The sequence below is a fragment of the Coregonus lavaretus genome, assembly GCF_964263955.1.
Source record: "Coregonus lavaretus genome assembly, chromosome: 2".
In the NCBI taxonomy this organism is placed as follows: Eukaryota; Metazoa; Chordata; class Actinopteri; order Salmoniformes; family Salmonidae; genus Coregonus; species Coregonus lavaretus.
The window spans coordinates 48640162-48659717 of record NC_139989.1 but is presented as its reverse complement, the minus strand read 5'-3'; the positions used below and the strand labels follow the sequence as shown (position 1 = coordinate 48659717).

Sequence of the window (19556 nt, the reverse complement as noted above, 5' to 3'; positions counted from 1 at the left end):
GTGGAACAGGTTGAGAGCTTCAAGTTCCTTGGTGTCCACATCACCAACGAACTATCATGGTCCAAACACACCAAGACAGTCGTGAAGAGGGCACGACAAAGCCTATTCCCCCTCAGGAGACTGAAAAGATGTGGCATGGGTCCTCAGATCCTCAAAAAATTATACAGTTGCACCATCGAGAGCATCCTGACTGGTTGCATCACCGCCTGGTATGGCAACTGCTTGGCCTCCGACCGCAAGGCACTACAGAGGGTAGTGCGTACGGCCCAGTACATCACTGGGGCCAAGCTTCCTGCCATCCAGGACCTCTATACCAGGCGGTGTCAGAGGAAGGCCCTCAAAATTGTCAAAGACTCCAGCCACCCTAGTCATAGACTGTTCTCTCTGCTACCGCACGGCAAGCGGTACCGGAGTGCCAAGTCTAGGTCCAAAAGACTTCTCAACAGCTTCTACCCCCAAGCCATAAGACTTCTGAACAGCTAATCATGGCTACCCGGACTATTTGCACTGCCCCCCCACCCCATCCTTTTTACGCTGCTGCTACTCTGTTAATTATTTATGCATAGTCACTTTAACTCTACCCACATGTACATATTACTTCAACTACCTCAACTAGCCGGTGCCCCCGGACATTGACTCTGCACCGGTACCCCCCTGTATATATAGCCTCCCTACTGTTCTTTTATTTTACTTCTGCTCTTTTTTTCTCAACACTTTTTTTGTGTTTTTTTTATTTTTACTTTTTTTGTTAAAAATAAATGCACTGTTGGTTAAGAGCTGTAAGTAAGCATTTCACTGTAATGTCTGCAACTGTTGTATTCGGCGCATGTGACCAATAACATTTGATTTGATTTGATTTGAAAAGCACCATATGAGTCCCTGTGGTGGCGAGTGACAACATTGTTTCTTCCAAAGCCGCACTAGGCTGATAGAGAGGCATCTGTAGGAGAAGATCAAAGGACACAACAAGGTCTCCTCCCCTCCCTCTGTTCTCTGAACAGTGTATTGTCTCCTGACCTGGCCACAGAGGTCAGCCTGGGGTCAGAGGCTAATGAACTGCCTCTAGAGGAGAGAAAGGGATAGATCTATGAGGGACAGTTTGTTTGGGATAGTGGTCTCACTGGTTTGGGGACTGGTGGGTGAGCTAGCTAGAGTCTCCACTCCACTGTCAGTCGCTCTCTCCTTAAACCCTGAACCCTGACCCATAGCCCTCCAATCAGGGTGAGTATCAGGACCAGGATCTCTTAGTCCTGTGGCCTGCAGGTCTTCAGCCTCTCCAGAACCAGATGCTCTATAATCGTTTAGAATGACTGAGTTGGTTCCCACAGTTGATCTTGTTGAACCTGGAGACGGTTTGAGCTCGCAAGCAAAGACATGATCATGAGTGAACTAATAATTGTAAAACAATGCTCAACCTCCAGATTATGCACAACCAAAAAGCAAGCCAATCCAGTATACTACTAGAAACCATGAACTGAACATGCACCATGCAAGGCACTTCCCTCCAGGCTTAAGTTAATCGTTTCTAGGTTAACCAGTAGCACAGTGTTTATTCTAAAAATATCCTGAGCATATGTTGATTTATTTTCTGTTTTGTGTTTTTGCAGAGTTGTTGGGCTCCACGAAGAGACTGAATGTCAACTACCAGGATGGAGATGGGTAAGTGTGTGATGATAATAACACTGTCCTAAAGAACTCAGACTGACAACCTCTGAATAAAGGATGGCCTACCAATAAGCTGCTCTTTCTGTAAAACAGTATTTTCACTGTGTAGCTTCTAGATACAAGTGCTGGGATTTTAAATCTCAGTGTGTCTTGTTTTGGCTTGTGATAAACACTCTGCGTTAGTTTGCCTTGTGTTGAATCATGGCCTTCTGCTAAGTCAGCCAAAACAGACCAACTGGTAATTGTGTCTGGAGGAGAAGCGGAGGTGTCACTGCTGAAAACGCTAATTTAAATGTTGTTTTTACTACTGCTTCTTGCCCAAAAGCAGACACACCACAGTCTACTAACCCCCAAGTTACCCTGTCTACCAGTGGAAATGCTGACTGTAAAAATGTTCCCTTCTCACTTATTAGCATAGGTCTAGTTTCTCCTCATCTATTGTTCTCTTTGTGGAGGGACTTGGATCCCATATGAAAGTTCTCACTTTCTCCGTTTCCTGTTTCCTCTCTTTTTCCCTTCTCACAGGGTGGTGTGTTTTCATCGCAGATATTTTTGTCGGCTGCTAGAGCCATACTAATTTTCACAATTGCTCTCAGTAGCTGACAGAATAGCACATTGATAAAATGTGAGATCCCTTGGTGCAGAATGGCTTTTTTAAAGAGTTGCTCAGCCCCCTGTCGAATATGAACTAGTCAAAAGGTAGATCATGCAAACTCTGGCAAAGTCTACAGTTAGACTCTCTGACTCTCTGAGTTCAGATTGAGTCTATTAGGCTTAGCACACCTGAGATTACCAAATATAACTAACTATCTCTTATAGCTCTGGATACTCCCAGTCTCCCAAATCCATCCAAACAGCCTTCCCCCTCTACAGACACGACTGGTGCCCCCTCACTCAGCCTAAATAAACAGAGTAACAAAAGTGGAGAGAAGAGCCAAGACAACAGTGGGAGACCTTTAGATAAGCCGTGCCCCTGAGAGGGCTGTAAAATGGTCCAAAGAGCAGGACATTGGCACACCATATATCTGGCCCCAGACCCCCCCAGGCTCTGGCCATGGTTTACTGCTTGTTATGAATCTTCTCCAACCCCGTCCTCTCTCTTTGTCAGCTCTCAGGGGCCTGGGGGGGCAGGGGGTTCAGAGGCGGGGCCGGGGTCAGGGGTGGGGTTCGTTTGGCGTAGAGGGCGGGACTGTGACCGATTAGATAGGAGTGTTTACAAAAGCTGCCACACAACTCAATGCAGTGATGACAGCTACCACATCCGGGAATTATACACTAGTGCACCAGAGAGGAAAAACGTGTCTGGAAACAGAGTTAGAGGCTTGATGATGATGATGATGATACACTACATGACCAAAAGTATGTGGACACCTGCTTGTCGAACATCTCATTCCAAAATCATGGGCATTAATATGGAGTTGGTCCCCCCTTTGCTGCTATAACAGCCTCCACTCTTCTGGGAAGGCTTTCCACTAGATGTTGGAAGATTTCTACCGGGACTTGCTTCCATTCAGCCACAAGAGCATTAGTGAGGTCGGGCATTGATGTTGGGCGATTAGGCCTGGCTCGCAGTCGGCGTTCCAATTCATCCCAAAGGTGTTCGATAGGGTTGAGGTCAGGACTCTGTGCAGGCCAGTCAAGTTCTTCCACACCGATCTCGACAAACCCTTTCTGTATGGACCTCGCTTTGTGCACGGGGGCATTGTCATGCTGAAACAGGAAAGGGCCTTCCCCAAACTGTTGCCACTAAGTTGGAAGCACAGAATTGTCTAGAATGTAATTGTATGCTGTAGTGTCAATATTTCCCTTCACTGGAACTAAGGGGCCCAGCACGAACCATGAAAAACAGCCCCAGTCCATTATTCCTCCTCCACCAAACTTTACAGTTGGCACTATGCATTCGGGCAGGTAGCGTTCTCCTGGCATCCGCCAAACCCAGATTCGTCTGTCGTATTGTGAGATGGTGAAGCGTGATTCATCACTCCAGAGAACGCGTTTCCACTGCTTCAAATGCGGCGAGCTTTACACCACTCCAGCCAACACTTGGCATTGCGCATGGTGATCTTAGGCTTATGTGCGGCTGCTCAGCCATGGAAACCCATTTCATGAAGCGCCCGACGAACAGTTCTTGTGCTGACGTTACTTCAAGAGGCAGTTTGGAACTTGATAGTGAGTGTTGCAACCGATGACAGACGGTGCCACGTTGAAAGTCACTGAGCTCTTCAGTAAGGCCATTCTAGTGCCAATGTTTCTATGGAGATTGCATGGCTGTGTGCTCGATTTTATACACCTGTCAGCAATGGGTGTGGCTGAAATAGCAGAATCTACTAATTTGAAGGGGTGTCCACATACTTTTGTATATACTGTATAGTGAATGTGGGGCTCAACATTAGCATGTCGGAAGAGTGCTAATTTGTGCCTTGCTGTGTGTGGCTCAGGCTGTGTGTGTGTGTGTGTGCTGCTCGGTTCTAATGGCCCCCGTGGGGACATGGAATTTCAAGTGGAGGAAAAGGTATTTCATTATTCATCAGTGCTGTTGGCACTGCTTTGCTCTGTGGCATTAAACACAGACTATACTACTGCAGGAATCCGATCCCTCATCTTGTCACCACAACTCAGTCTCATATCCTATAGCTTAGTCTAGCGCTCCATGTCTCCATTAGTAGGCCGTACGGTATCATGTTGAAGCACAGCACACAGCAATTATGTTTACAACGGTAATCAGTCATGTATATCGTAGGCTGTTTGTTTTTCTAGAACACTTTGTTGTTGTTGGGCAATCATGGAAAGTTTTCAGTCTGTTTTGGCAGTAGTGAGGGGGGATATCACTGGGCTCTTTAGTATGAGGTACTATGAATGTTGTTCATGTGAAGACCTGTATGAGAGGATGATGAAGGTTCTTACTCATCCCCTACTGTAGGCGTGGACATGGTTGATATACAGTGCATTCGGAAAGTATTCAGAGCCCTTGACTTTTTCCACATTTTGTTACGTTACAGCCTTATTTTAAAAAATATATGTCTTATCAGTCTATGCACAATACCCCACAATGACAAAGCAAAAACTGTTTAAAAAAAACGTTATTTGCTAATTTATTTAAAAGAAAAAAACGGAAATATAACATTTGCATAAGTATTCAGACCCTTTACTCAGTACTTTGTTGAAGCGCCTTTGGCAGTGATTACAGCCTCGAGTCTTCTTCGGTATGACGCTACAAGCTTGGCACACCTGTATTTGGGGAGTTTCTCCCATTCTTCTCTACAAATCCTCTCAAGTTCTGTCAGGTTGGATGGGGAGCGTTGCTGCACAGCTATTTTTGATCGGGTCCGGGCTCTGGCTGGGCCACTCAAGGACATTCAGAGACTTGTCCCGAAGCCACTCCTGCGTTGTCTTGGCTGTGTGCTTAGGGTCGTTCTCCTGTTGGAAGGTGAACCTTCGCCCCAGTCTGAGGTCCTGAGCGCTCTGGAGCAGGTTTTCATCAAGGATCTCTCTGTACTTTGCTCCATTCATCTTTCCCTCCAACCTGACAAGTCTCCCAGTCCCTGCCACCACCCTACTTCACCGTATGGATGGTGCCAGGTTTCCTCCAGATGTGACGCTTGGCATTCAGGCCAAAGAGTTCAATCTTGGTTTCATCAGACCAGAGAATCTTGTTTCTCATGGTCTGAGAGTCTTTAGGTGCCTTTTGGCAAAGTCCGTCTGGCCACTCTACCATAAAGGCCTGATTGGTGGAGTGCTGCAGAGATGGTTGTCCTTCTGGAAGGTTCTCCCATCTCCACAGAGGAACTCTGTCAGAGTGACCATCGGGTTCTTGGTCACCTCCCTGACAAGGCCCTTCTCCCCCGATTGCTCAGTTTGGCCGGGCGGCCAGCTCTAGGAAGAGTCTTGGTGGTTTCAAACTTCTTCCATTTAAGATTGATGGAGGTCACTGTGTTCTTGGGGACCTTCAATGCTGCAGAAATGTTTTGGTACCCTTCCCCAGATCTGTGCCTCGACACAATCCTATCTCGGAGCTCTACGGCTTGGTTTTTGCTCTGACGTGCGCTGTCAACTGTGGGACCTTATATAGACAGGTGTGTGCCTTTCCAAATCATGTCCAATCAATAGAATTTACCACAGGTGGACTCCAATTAAGTTGTAGAAACATCTCAAGGATGATCAATGGGAACAGGATGCACCGGAGCTCAATTTCGTGTCTCATAGCAAAGGGTCTGAATACTTATGTAAATAAGGTATTTTTAGTATTTTTATTTGTAATACATTTGCAAACATTTCTAAAAACCTGTTTTCACTTTCTTATTGTGGGGTATTGTGTGTATTGTTTTATTTAATCAATTTTAGAATAAGGCTGTAACGTACCAAAATGTGGAAAAATTCAAGGGGTCTGAATACTTTCCAATGGCAGTTTATTAGGTTCACAAATCTAGTACCGGGTTGGACCCCCCTTTACCTCCAGAACAGCCTGAATTCTTTGGGGCATAGAAACATTGTTCAATTGGTATCAAGGGATCTAACATTCTCCACATCACCGCCACCACCCTGTACCGTTGACACCATGCAGACAGGGACGGCTTGTTCAATAGGGCGATATGGGCGACGCACTGCCAAACGGGAAAAGGAAGGGATTTTTTTTCTAATCAATTATATCACGGCAACAGCAGTTATCAGTGTTCACGTCTGATCTGCCAGCCACTAAATGTCAAATCAGGCTAAAGTCGTGCTTCAAATGGCCCCGCCCGTTTTTGGGGCGATTTCAGTCAAGTTGAAAATCGCCCAGAAGTCTCTCATAGCCTGTCATGTAAAATCTATTTTTTTCACATTTCAAAGCTTTCAATACATTCTCTATGGGTGTCTGTGGGCTTGCACTTACGCGCTTTCGTCATACGTGACGTAACGTTGAACGTAACTAAGACAATGGCGGCTAGAAGCGTCTCTGTTGCGACCTGCAGTGCGGCGTTATTTTATGTTTTTAATTTGTAGACTTAGTTTACAAACATTCTGCCAACCATGGATTTCCAGTGGTTGGTTTTGGACTGATCTTGTTGATCGTGTACATACCCGCTACGAACGGACTAAATAATGAAAACGCTGCTGGCAGCTGAATCCCAATACAGCTGGGAGACTTGGCTGGATGAGTCCCGGACAGAGAAGTGGAGCCGGCCACCTTCACCCTGGTCAGAGCGGACCGCGATCCTGGTAAGAGAGCGACTCTGTACCCCGACATTGAACTGCTTTCTGTGTCATTGCGACCTTACTATCAATTCAATTCAATTTAAGGGCTTTATTGGCATGGGAAACGTGTGTTAACATTGCCAAAGCAAGGGAAGTAGATAGTAAACAAAAGTGAAATAAACAATAAATATTAACAGTAAACATTACACTCAGAAGTTTCAAAAGAATAAAGACATTTCAAATGTAATATTATGTATATATACAGTGTTGTTACAATGTGCAAATAGTTAAAGTACAAATGGGAAAATAAATAAACATAAATATGGGTTGTATTTACAATGGTGTTTGTTCTTCACTGGTTGCCCTTTTCTTGTGGCAACAGGTCACAAATCTTGCAGCTGTGATGGCACACTGTGGTTTTTCACCCAGTAGATAAGGGAGTTTATCAAAATTGGGTTTGTTTTCGAATTCTTTGTGGATCGCTGTAATCTGAGGGAAATATGTGTCTCTAATATGGTCATACATTTGGCAGGAGGTTAGGAAGTGCAGCTCAGTTTCCACCTCATTTTGTGGGCAGTGTGCACATAGCCTGTCTTCTCTTGAGAGCCAGGTCTGCCTACGGCGGCCTTTCTCAATAGCAAGGCTATGGTCACTGAGTCTGTACATAGTCAAAGCTTTCATTAAGTTTGGGTCAGTCACAGTGGTCAGGTATTCTGCCACTGTGTACTCTCTGTTTAGGGCCAAATAGCATTCTAGTTTGCTCTGTTTTTTTGTTTGTTCTTTCCAATGTGTCAAGTAATTCTCTTTTTGTTTTCTCATGATTTGGTTGGGTCTAATTGTGTTGTTGTTGTTGTTGTTGTTGTTGTCCTGGGGCTGTGTGGGGTCTGTTTGTGTTTGTGAACAGAGGCCCAGGACAAGCTTACTTAGGGGACTCTTCTCCAAGTTCATCTCTCTGTAGGTGATGGCTTTGTTATGAAAGGTTTGGGAATCGCTTCCTTTTAAGTGGTTACTATCTGCCCCGTGAGTTCCCCCAATTGTTTGTTACCGTTGTGTACTGTTGATAATCACAAGTTTACTGGAGAACTGAGACCAAGTAGAGACTTTGGACAGGGTGGATATGGTATAATAAAGGCAGTTTATTCAGAGGTAAAGATATCTGGAATCGCGTGCACGGACTCGTGCACGTGTGTAGGTCACCTAAATCATCAGAAAAATTGCCCCTCCTGAGAATTTTTTCAGGAGCCGCCACTGCATGCAGGGCCATGGACTCATACTGTTTATACTAAATCCGGACTCTTCCATCAGCATGACGCAACAGGAACCCGGGATTCGTCGGACCAGGCGATGTTTTTCCACTCCTCAATTGTCCAGTGTTGGTGATCGCGTGCCCACTGGAGCCGCTTCTTCTTGTTTTTAGCTGATAGGAGTGGAACCCTCTGTGGTCATCTGTTGCAATAGCCCATCCGTGACGAGGACCGACGAGTTGTGCGTTTTGAGATGCCGTTCTGCACACCACTGTTGTACTGCGCCGCTATTTCCTGTTTGTGGCCCGCCTGTTGGCTTGCACAATTCTTGCCATTCTCCTTCGACCTCTCAACAAGCTGTTTTCGCCCACTGCCGCTGAATGGATGTTTTTTGTTTGTTGCACCATTCTCTGTAAATTCTAGACACTGTCGTGCGTGAAAAGCCCAGGAGGCCAGCCATTTCTGAGATACTGGAACCGGCGCGCCTAGGACCAACGATCATACCACGCTCAAAGTCGCTTAGCTTACTCGTTTTTCCCATTCTAACGTTCAATCGAACAGTAACTGATTGCCTCAATGCCTGTCTGCCTGTGCATGAGAGAAAGAGATCGTAGACCTGTGAGTGTGTGTGTGTGTGTGTGTCAGAGAAAGGCATGCTGAACAAACACTGGTGCTGTAATATGTAAAAGGGTCTCTTTTCTGCATCCCTGTGAGACAAATTAGTATTTGAGTCTCCGTTAACTTTTCCAGCTTTTGGTCTGTGTTTGGGGTGCAGTTTCCATGGAGAGCAGCGCTGGAATGGCCTGGGCTGAATGGCTGTGCCAGTGTGTGGGGGACTGGCCTGTGTGTGTCCAGAGGGCAGTACTGCCAGGACCCGTCAACACACCCCTGTCATCTGAAGCAATGGAGGGAAAGAACCAACCCTGGCAGGAGAGGACTATACACTACTAACTCTCCCTCTGAGAGCTGGACAGAAAGCCTGCTCTGTTTCCAAACTACCATAGAAGCTGACATCCATGCCATGTTAGAAGTGTATGTCAGCACAGCTCCCTGTGGGAGGAAGATGGGTGTGTGTGTGTTTGAAAGACTGTATATTTAAGAGATTGAAACAGCGTGCCTGAACCTGCGCTCGTAAAAACTCCCTGTAAATGTTCTCATTCAGACGGCCTGTACTGTCATACAAAATCCATTTACTTCTAAAAGGGACATGGGAAAGATCCCAAAGGCATCCAAAAAGACCTCACCGTTGAAATGTAGCTAAAAGTGATGTCTTGGTTTCCATGTTTCTGAGCCATTTCATTTCGAGAGACATCAGCTATGACTCTACTACTATACTACACAGAGCTCTAGGGCCCACCTGCATTGATGCTGTCCCTAGATGACCATGGCCAGGTCACTGTTTGCTGAAACGATTAGCACACAGCTCAGACTGGAAGGAAGTTATTGGCCTCTGACCTCCCAGTCAGACAGCCAGTCAGCCAGTCAGCCAGCCAGCCAGCCAGCCAGTCAGCCAGTCAGCCAGTCAGCCAGCCAGTCAGTCAGTCAGTCAGTCAGTCAGTCAGTCAGATAGACAGAGAGAGATACTAGACTGACCAGGTCACCTTGGGGAATGTGAAACTATCAGCAGGAATGTCATTTGACAGGATGGTGCTGTGGCTCTGAGAGGCTGTAACTCTCCCTCTCGCTCACTGTCCCTGGCCTGGCTGGGGAGCAGTGTGGAGTAGTGTGTGTGTGTGTGTGTGTGTGTGTGTGTGTGCGTGCACGTGTGTGTTTGCTTGCGTGTGAGTGTGTGAGCGTGTGTGTGTGTCTGTCTCTGTGTCTGTCTGTGTGAGCCTGTGTGTGTGTCTTTGTGTGTGTGTGTGTGTGTCTTTGTGTGTATACGTGAGTGCGTTTGTTTGAGGTGGGTGATATACTACCCCAGTGCATTCCAGTCTGCAGGGATGACAGCACTCCAACCCGGTACTGAGGGGCCTGATTGGAGACAGGTCAGACTCTCCATCTCCCTCCATAAATATCTCCCTCCTCTCTCATCCTTTCTTTATCGGTCTCTCCCTCTCTCTCTTTCTCTCATTGGAGTGGTGAGCCAGAGCGATGAGGTCAGAGGTGTCCATGTTCTCTTCGGGAGAGAGGGAGAGAAAGAGGGAGAGAGGGAGAGAGAGAGGGAGGGAGAGAGGTTGACAGGAGGAGAGACCTGGGTGCTTTGAACACAGAGCCTTTTCAAGGGCCTTTCTCTCTTCTGGACTCTCACGTCCTGCCAGGGGGAGAACAGGAAAGAGAATTGAAGGACAGAGGAGGGATTGTGTACCTTCGGCCTCTCACCTCCCTCTCTCCCTCTCATGACGTCCCTGTTTCATGGCTGGGCACTGTGTAAAGCCCCTGGCCCCTGAGTGACTTAATACATCCCCACCCCGTGGCCCTAAATAGACCCTGCTGCATTAGGGTAGGGAACAGAGCTTTACCTCAGAGGATAGAGGCAGGATTCACTGGGTTAAGTGGCCCTAAGGTAGGCCTAATGAGACCAACGTCAAAGGGGTTTCATCTAGGTTTAGAGGGATCTCAACTGAAGGTTCATGAAAGAGAGTGTGTGTGTGTACGCTCTGCTTGGTGTGTGTGTGTACGCTCTGCTTGGTGTGTGACTCTCACAGAGGTGTGAAGTGTTTGCAGAAGCTCTTAGGAAATCAAGTGATTTGGGACGCGGTGCACGGTACACCGACACTTCTGTACTCGATACTACAACATGAAAAACGGTTCGATACTCAATTTTTTTTTACTTTTGGTTCTTCTATCAAATGTGTCTCACATTTGGAAATGAACTAAATGTATTGAACTTATTAGAACATTTATTAATTAGTATATCATAACACATGAACAGAATGCATCAGTGATTCGTATTCCCTGCAATTTTCTGAAGAGGCAGCGACACAGGAATGCCCCCGTCTGTGTGCGGTGCGCTTATGTCTCACTTTGTGTAACCATTATGTATGTTAATGATAACAGTCTTTGGCTAGATGGAAAGCTTTTCCCAAAAACCTTCTCAATAAAAAGTTAACTTCAAAGTAGCCTATGCCTACCTGGCAGAATCATTATTATTTGCATCAATTCAGTGGCCAATTGTTTTGCAAACTCCATCACACATGCGCTACAGAAACACTGCTAACCAAACAACAGTGCTAAGTGTGTGCACTTGAATTAAAGGGTATCTACACTAAAGAATTGACATTTCTTAGATTTGTCCTAGACTTCAAAAGTCATCCCCTGATGTGGTTTAAGCATTGTACAATTTAGTTGTTTTTCTATCTTTTAAAAAGTGTATTTATTGCGAGCATAAACCTGAACAAACTGGGAAAAATCACATTCTCCCTGCATTTTTTGCCGTGGTATCATTTTGGTATTGAGTATTGTGATACTAAACCTGGTATCGGTATCGAAGTCAAAATTCTTGTATCGTGACAACACTCATGCTCATCCCTAGTCTGGGCCCCAGCAGCTGGTTTTATTCATGCAAAATATCAATTTCATTCCCTGCATGTCTAGTCTCCCCTACTTTTGCTATTTTTTAAATCTCTCTTTGTGTAAGGAAGCCATAGAGTGCAGTTTACAGTAACTCCATTATAATATGCTGACATAATGGTAAGATCAGTCTATGATACTCTATTAAATTAATTAAGGAGCCTCCAGGTTAGCCGTATTTAGTATCGCATTATCAAACTTGATACCTTTCTGTTTACGTTGTCATATGTCTAAGATACCTCAGTCTTTACAGTAGGCCTTTGTCTTTACTCTGAGGTCCCTCTATAGACTTTGGACTGGAGCGAACTTGTTTCCTATCCACCAATAGACAGACATTGTTTATTTAGATTTTAGAAACAGTCCTGATAACTAGGCTGTTTGCACAGATGCTCCTCACACATGCATTTTTAATGTCAGATTATTTTTTATCACCTCTCAGTCAGGCTGCTGGATTGTACAGAGGGATTAGACTCTCTCATCCTCTACCTCTTCTATCTCTCTCTCCTTCCCCCCTCCCTCTCTCTCCTTCCCCCCTCCCTCTCTCCCTCATTCTATGCCATTACTCTTAGAGATGATCCTGGCACTCTGTTACTGTACCCAGACACAGCAGAACCCCCCAGCCTCCCTTCATAGTACACAACTCCCTCTGGTAGAGAGATAGGAAATGCTACATGCCCACTGAGGCACTACTTATTCCAAAACACGCTGTAGAGCTATATTACAGACCGTCTCTCTATAGTACAGACCGTCTCTCTATAGTACAGACTGTCTCTCTATAGTACAGACCGTCTCTCTATAGTACAGACGTCTCTCTATAGTACAGACCGTCTCTCTATAGTACAGACTGTCTCTCTATAGTACAGACTGTCTCTCTATAGTACAGACCGTCTCTCTATAGTACAGACCGTCTCTCTATAGTACAGACCGTCTCTCTATAGTACAGACCGTCTCTCTATAGTACAGACCGTCTCTCTATAGTACAGACCGTCTCTCTATAGTACAGACCGTCTCTCTATAGTACAGACCGTCTCTCTATAGTACAGACCGTGTCTCTCTATAGTACAGACCGTCTCTCTATAGTACAGACCATCTCTCTATAGTACAGACCGTCTCTATAGTACAGACCGTCTCTCTATAGTACAGACAGTCTCTCTATAGTACAGACCATCTCTCTATAGTACAGACGTCTCTCTATAGTACAGACCGTCTCTCTATAGTACAGACTGTCTCTCTATAGTACAGACCGTCTCTCTATAGTACAGACGTCTCTCTATAGTACAGACCGTGTCTCTCTATAGTACAGACCGTCTCTCTATAGTACAGACCGTGTCTCTCTATAGTACAGACCGTCTCTCTATAGTACAGACCGTCTCTCTATAGTACAGACCGTCTCTTTATAGTACATACCGTCTCTCTATAGTACAGACCGTCTCTCTATAGTACAGACCGTCTCTCTATAGTACAGACCGTCTCTCTATAGTACAGACTGTCTCTATAGTACAGACCGTCTCTCTATAGTACAGACCGTCTCTCTATAGTACAGACCGTCTCTCTATAGTACAGACCGTCTCTCTATAGTACAGACCGTGTCTCTCTATAGTACAGACCGTCTCTCTATAGTACAGACCGTGTCTCTCTATAGTACAGACCGTCTCTCTATAGTACAGACCGTGTCTCTCTATAGTACAGACCGTCTCTCTATAGTACAGACCGTGTCTCTCTATAGTACAGACCGTGTCTCTCTATAGTACAGACCGTCTCTCTATAGTACAGACCGTGTCTCTCTATAGTACAGACCGTGTCTCTCTATAGTACAGACCGTGTCTCTCTATAGTACAGACCGTCTCTCTATAGTACAGACCGTCTCTCTATAGTACAGACCGTGTCTCTCTATAGTACAGACCATCTCTCTATAGTACAGACCGTGTCTCTCTATAGTACAGACCGTCTCTCTATAGTACAGACCGTCTCTCTATAGTACAGACCGTGTCTCTCTATAGTACAGACCGTCTCTCTATAGTACAGACCGTCTCTCTATAGTACAGACGTCTCTCTATAGTACAGACCGTCTCTCTATAGTACAGACCGTCTCTCTATAGTACAGACCGTCTCTCTATAGTACAGACCGTCTCTCTATAGTACAGACCGTCTCTCTATAGTACAGACCGTGTCTCTCTATAGTACAGACCGTCTCTATAGTACAGACCGTCTCTCTATAGTACAGACCGTCTCTCTATAGTACAGACGTCTCTCTATAGTACAGACCGTCTCTTTATAGTACAGACCGTCTCTCTATAGTACAGACCAAGAGACCGTCTCTCTATAGTACAGACCGTCTCTCTATAGTACAGACGTCTCTCTATAGTACAGACCGTCTCTCTATAGTACAGACCGTCTCTCTATAGTACAGACCGTCTCTCTATAGTACAGACCGTGTCTCTCTATAGTACAGACCGTCTCTCTATAGTACAGACCGTCTCTCTATAGTACAGACCGTCTCTCTATAGTACAGACCGTGTCTCTCTATAGTACAGACCGTCTCTCTATAGTACAGACCGTGTCTCTCTATAGTACAGACCGTCTCTCTATAGTACAGACCGTCTCTCTATAGTACAGACCGTCTCTTTATAGTACATACCGTCTCTCTATAGTACAGACCATCTCTCTATAGTACAGACCGTGTCTCTCTATAGTACAGACCGTCTCTCTATAGTACAGACCGTCTCTCTATAGTACAGACTGTCTCTCTATAGTACAGACCGTCTCTATAGTACAGACCGTCTCTCTATAGTACAGACCGTCTCTCTATAGTACAGACCGTCTCTCTATAGTACAGACCGTGTCTCTCTATAGTACAGACCGTCTCTCTATAGTACAGACCGTGTCTCTCTATAGTACAGACCGTCTCTCTATAGTACAGACCGTGTCTCTCTATAGTACAGACCGTCTCTCTATAGTACAGACCGTGTCTCTCTATAGTACAGACCGTGTCTCTCTATAGTACAGACCGTCTCTCTATAGTACAGACCGTGTCTCTCTATAGTACAGACCGTGTCTCTCTATAGTACAGAACGTGTCTCTCTATAGTACAGACCGTCTCTCTATAGTACAGACCGTCTCTCTATAGTACAGACCGTCTCTCTATAGTACAGACCGTCTCTCTATAGTACAGACCGTCTCTCTATAGTACAGACCGTCTCTCTATAGTACAGACCGTGTCTCTCTATAGTACAGACCGTATCTCTATAGTACAGACCGTCTCTCTATAGTACAGACCGTGTCTCTCTATAGTACAGACCGTGTCTCTATAGTACAGACCGTCTCTCTATAGTACAGACCGTCTCTCTATAGTACAGACCGTGTCTCTCTATAGTACAGACCGTCTCTCTATAGTACAGACCGTGTCTCTCTATAGTACAGACCGTCTCTCTATAGTACAGACCGTCTCTCTATAGTACAGACCGTCTCTCTATAGTACAGACCGTCTCTCTATAGTACAGACCGTCTCTCTATAGTACAGACCGTCTCTCTATAGTACAGACCGTATCTCTATAGTACAGACGTCTCTCTATAGTACAGACCATGTCTCTCTATAGTACAGACCGTCTCTCTATAGTACAGACCGTGTCTCTCTATAGTACAGACCGTCTCTCTATAGTACAGACCGTGTCTCTCTATAGTACAGACCGTCTCTCTATAGTACAGACCGTGTCTCTCTATAGTACAGACCGTCTCTCTATAGTACAGACCGTCTCTCTATAGTACAGACGTCTCTCTATAGTACAGACCGTCTCTCTATAGTACAGACCGTCTCTCTATAGTACAGACCGTGTCTCTCTATAGTACAGACCGTCTCTCTATAGTACAGACCGTGTCTCTCTATAGTACAGACCGTCTCTCTATAGTACAGACCGTGTCTCTCTATAGTACAGACCGTCTCTCTATAGTACAGACCGTCTCTCTATAGTACAGACCGTGTCTCTCTATAGTACAGACAGTGTCTCTCTATAGTACAGACCGTCTCTCTATAGTACAGACCGTCTCTCTATAGTACAGACCGTCTCTCTATAGTACAGACGTCTCTCTATAGTACAGACCATGTCTCTCTATAGTACAGACCGTCTCTCTATAGTACAGACCGTGTCTCTCTATAGTACAAACCGTCTCTCTATAGTACAGACTGTGTCTCTCTATAGTACAGACCGTCTCTCTATAGTACAGGCCGTGTCTCTCTATAGTACAGACCATGTCTCTCTATAGTACAGACCGTCTCTCTATAGTACAGACCGTATCTCTATAGTACAGACCGTATCTCTATAGTACAGACCGTGTCTCTCTATAGTACAGACCGTCTCTCTATAGTACAGACCGTGTCTCTCTATAGTACAGACCGTGTCTCTCTATAGTACAGACCGTCTCTCTATAGTACAGACCGTCTCTCTATACTACAGACCGTCTCTTTATAGTACAGACTGTATCTCTATAGTACAGACTGTCTCTATTATACAGACCGTCTCTCTATAGTACAGACCGTCTCTCTACAGTACAGACCGTGTCTCTCTACAGTACAGACCGTGTCTCTCTATAGTACAGACCGTCTCTCTATAGTACAGACCGTGTCTCTCTATAGTACAGACCGTCTCTCTATAGTACAGACCGTGTCTCTCTATAGTACAGACCGTCTCTCTATAGTACAGACCGTCTCTCTATAGTACAGACCGTCTCTCTATAGTACAGACCGTCTCTCTATAGTACAGACCGTGTCTCTCTATAGTACAGACCGTCTCTATAGTACAGACCGTGTCTCTCTATAGTACAGACCGTCTCTCTATAGTACAGACCGTCTCTCTATAGTACAGACCGTCTCTCTATTGTACAGACCGTGTCTCTCTATAGTACAGACCGTCTCTCTATAGTACAGACCGTGTCTCTCTATAGTACAGACCGTGTCTCTCTATAGTACAGACCGTCTCTCTATAGTACAGACCGTCTCTCTATAGTACAGACCGTCTCTCGTGTCTCTGTTCTGGTTATTTATGGTTAGGTGCTGTAACCACACGTACAGTATATTATGTTCTGACTGGCAGCTTCCTCCCTCTCGCCTCTCCATGTGGACGGTGGTGGCTGCAGGCTGTGGCAACGGCCTGGACCTGCATGTGTGTGTGTGTGTGTGTCTGTGTGAGAGGGGAGATTTATATCTGTGGTGTTTGGACTCGACGGTGGTGGTGGAGGCAGGACTGTTACTCACCACCCTAATGAGTTGAGTCCTTCTTCCCCTCTGAGCTGAGTCACCTCTGAAGGCCACACTGTGTGTTGGCATGCCCCGACACACACATCATGGCACTCATAAAACATGATGGTAGGATGGCAAATCCTCCCTCCCATAGTTTGGGGGCTTTTATTTAGTATTTACTACCCCCATACCCCCTCCCTTTCTCCCCAAAACAGATAAAGCTGAACAACACTGAAAGAGAAGGGGAGGAGGGTGAGAGACTGTGTGGATGAGGATAGAGGGAGTCTGGTCTTGATTGAGCCAAAGCCTCCAGCTCCATTATCTTTCCTGTTATTCATGTCTCCTGGTGTCTAGTGAATCCTAGACTACTGGCTGGCTGGCTTCTACACTACAGTACAGGCCTGCCCAATAACACAGCCCTCAGCCCACAGCCCAGAGCAGGGTTCTGGCTGGGCCTGGCTTTGCTTTATGTTGTGGCCTCTTTCTACATATTGAAGATGTGTTTTCCATTCATTTTACGATCAGATCACATGCAGACTTTAATTGAATCCTCACCAGTGAGAGGATGAGTGTGTGACTAACAGCCCAGGGCTGTGGTCTGTTATTGGCTGATGGAAGAGTACTGTCTCTCTCTCTCTGTGTCTGTCTGGGTGGGTGCCAGTGGTGGGTTGTTTACTGGTGAAAGACACAAGCAATGCCATTGGCCTCTAAGCATCCCCATTGCCAAACAATCCCAATGCTCTCTCAATTGTGTCTTTCACTCAACTATACTATGTCTGTACTGAACTATATCTCTCCAAACGTCACCTTCCCATCTCCTCTTCTCCATTGTCTTTGAGCCTCTGTACTATATGCCTCTGTCATCTTTCTGTGTGTTGTTGTCCTCAGGTTCTCAGCCCTCCACCATGCTGCTCTGACCGGAACTACAGACCTGCTGTCTGTGCTGCTGGAGGCTCAGGCCACTGTGGACATCAAGGACAGGAACGGTGAGACACACAGCACTGTCTATCACCTGCTCTCAGATCAGCTAGCAAAACAGCTAACAACAGTCCTCAGTGAGAGACAAAGCACTATCACTGCTCTCAGATCAGCTAGCAAAACAGCTAACACAGGTCTCAGTGAGATCATCTCAGTCAGCACAGATATTATCTCTGATGTTTTCTATCAGTTGCACACATTGTCTTGAGATTTCATGTTAGCTGGTACATCCAGATCTCAGACCAGTTAGCAACATGTGCCACAGTACAAAAATACTTGCCTTTAATGAATATTATCTGTGATGTTTTTATTAGTGACGCACACATTGTCTGTAATTCTACTGTATATCAGCTGGTACATTCTATTAGTTCTATCTGTGGAACATTGTCTTGTGATTTAATATCAGCTTTCATATGGATAACCCAAAAATGTCTACCGGTACTTCTGTCTGTCACTCACTGTCTGTCTGTCTCTATTGTGTTTGTTTATATGTGTACTGTATATGACCATAGATGTCCTGTGTGCTGCCTCCTGCAGGTATGCGTCCGCTCCACTATGCAGCGTGGCAGGGCAAGGCTGACTCTGTTCTTACGCTGCTGAGGGCCGGAGCTGGAGTCAATGGGGTCTCACAGGATGGACACATCCCCCTGCACCTGGCCGCACAGTACGGACACTATGATGTGGTCAGTACACAACACACAACACACAACACACATACTGAGACAGACAGACAGACAGACAGACAGACAGACAGACAGACAGACAGACAGACAGACAGACAGACAGACAGACAGACAGACAGACAGACAGACAGACAGACAGACAGACAGACAGACAGACAGACAGACAGACAGACAGAGACACACGCACACACACACACACACACACACACACACACACACACACACACACAAACACACACACACAAACACAAACAAACAGACTGTCAACAAATATCCCCATTCTGCTGGATTGGCTGGTGTGTCTGTCCACAAAGCTTACACTGACACTGGGTTACTGTGGGTGACTTATCTGAGATTTAGATGTGTGTGGTCATGTTTGGTCAGTCCACTTAAGTCTTAAACAGTAAACAAAACTGTCAGCAAATCACAGCCATAGCCCCAAAACAGATGTGACATGGCAGGGATAGAGTAGGATGGGTGGTGTTTGGTGGTACAGGCATTTAAGGGATTGAGGGGGTACGGAGCAAGCAGGGAGAGGAGAGGGATGTTGGTGTGATTGGATTGGAGAGGGAGAAGAGGGAGAGAGAAGCACGAGGCAGGATGAGGAGGATTGGATTTGTGGGGATTGAGGGGGTAATGATGGGGGGGGGGGTCCAGGGTGATCAGGTTTAGGGGGGATTAGGGACCTTGTCTTTGTTAGTGGGTAAGAGCGTTGTGCCAGTAACCGAAAGGTCGCTGGTTCTAATCCCCGAGCCGACTAGGTGAAAAATCTGTCGATGTGCCCTTAAGCAAGGCACTTAACCCTAATTGCTCCTGTAAGTCGCTCTGGATAAGAGCGTTTGCTAAATGACTAAAATGTAAATGTAATTGCATGTATAGTGTGTGTATATGCCTGTGTGTGTGTGTTTTTTTTATATTTGTGTGTGTTGATCCCCTGTCTGTTTGTCTGTCTGTGTCTCTCTCAGTCTGAGATGCTGCTGCAGCACCAGTCCAACCCCTGTCTGATCAACAAAACCAAGAAGACCCCCCTAGACCTGGCCTGTGAGTTCGGTAGAGTCAAGGTAAGACTGT

The 19556-nt window shown here is 45.8% G+C and overlaps 1 protein-coding gene across 1 annotated transcript in view; it reads left to right on the top strand.

The window, feature by feature from the left end:
* caskin2 (CASK interacting protein 2) overlaps positions 1-19556 on the top strand; it is an 80729-nt gene that overhangs the window by 40282 nt on the left and 20891 nt on the right. The window contains exons 3-6 of the mRNA XM_084146576.1: positions 1608-1659; positions 17713-17810; positions 18340-18485; positions 19451-19546. Of these exons, the coding sequence (XP_084002702.1) occupies positions 1608-1659; positions 17713-17810; positions 18340-18485; positions 19451-19546 (392 nt within the window). The remainder of the gene's footprint in view (positions 1-1607; positions 1660-17712; positions 17811-18339; positions 18486-19450; positions 19547-19556) is intronic.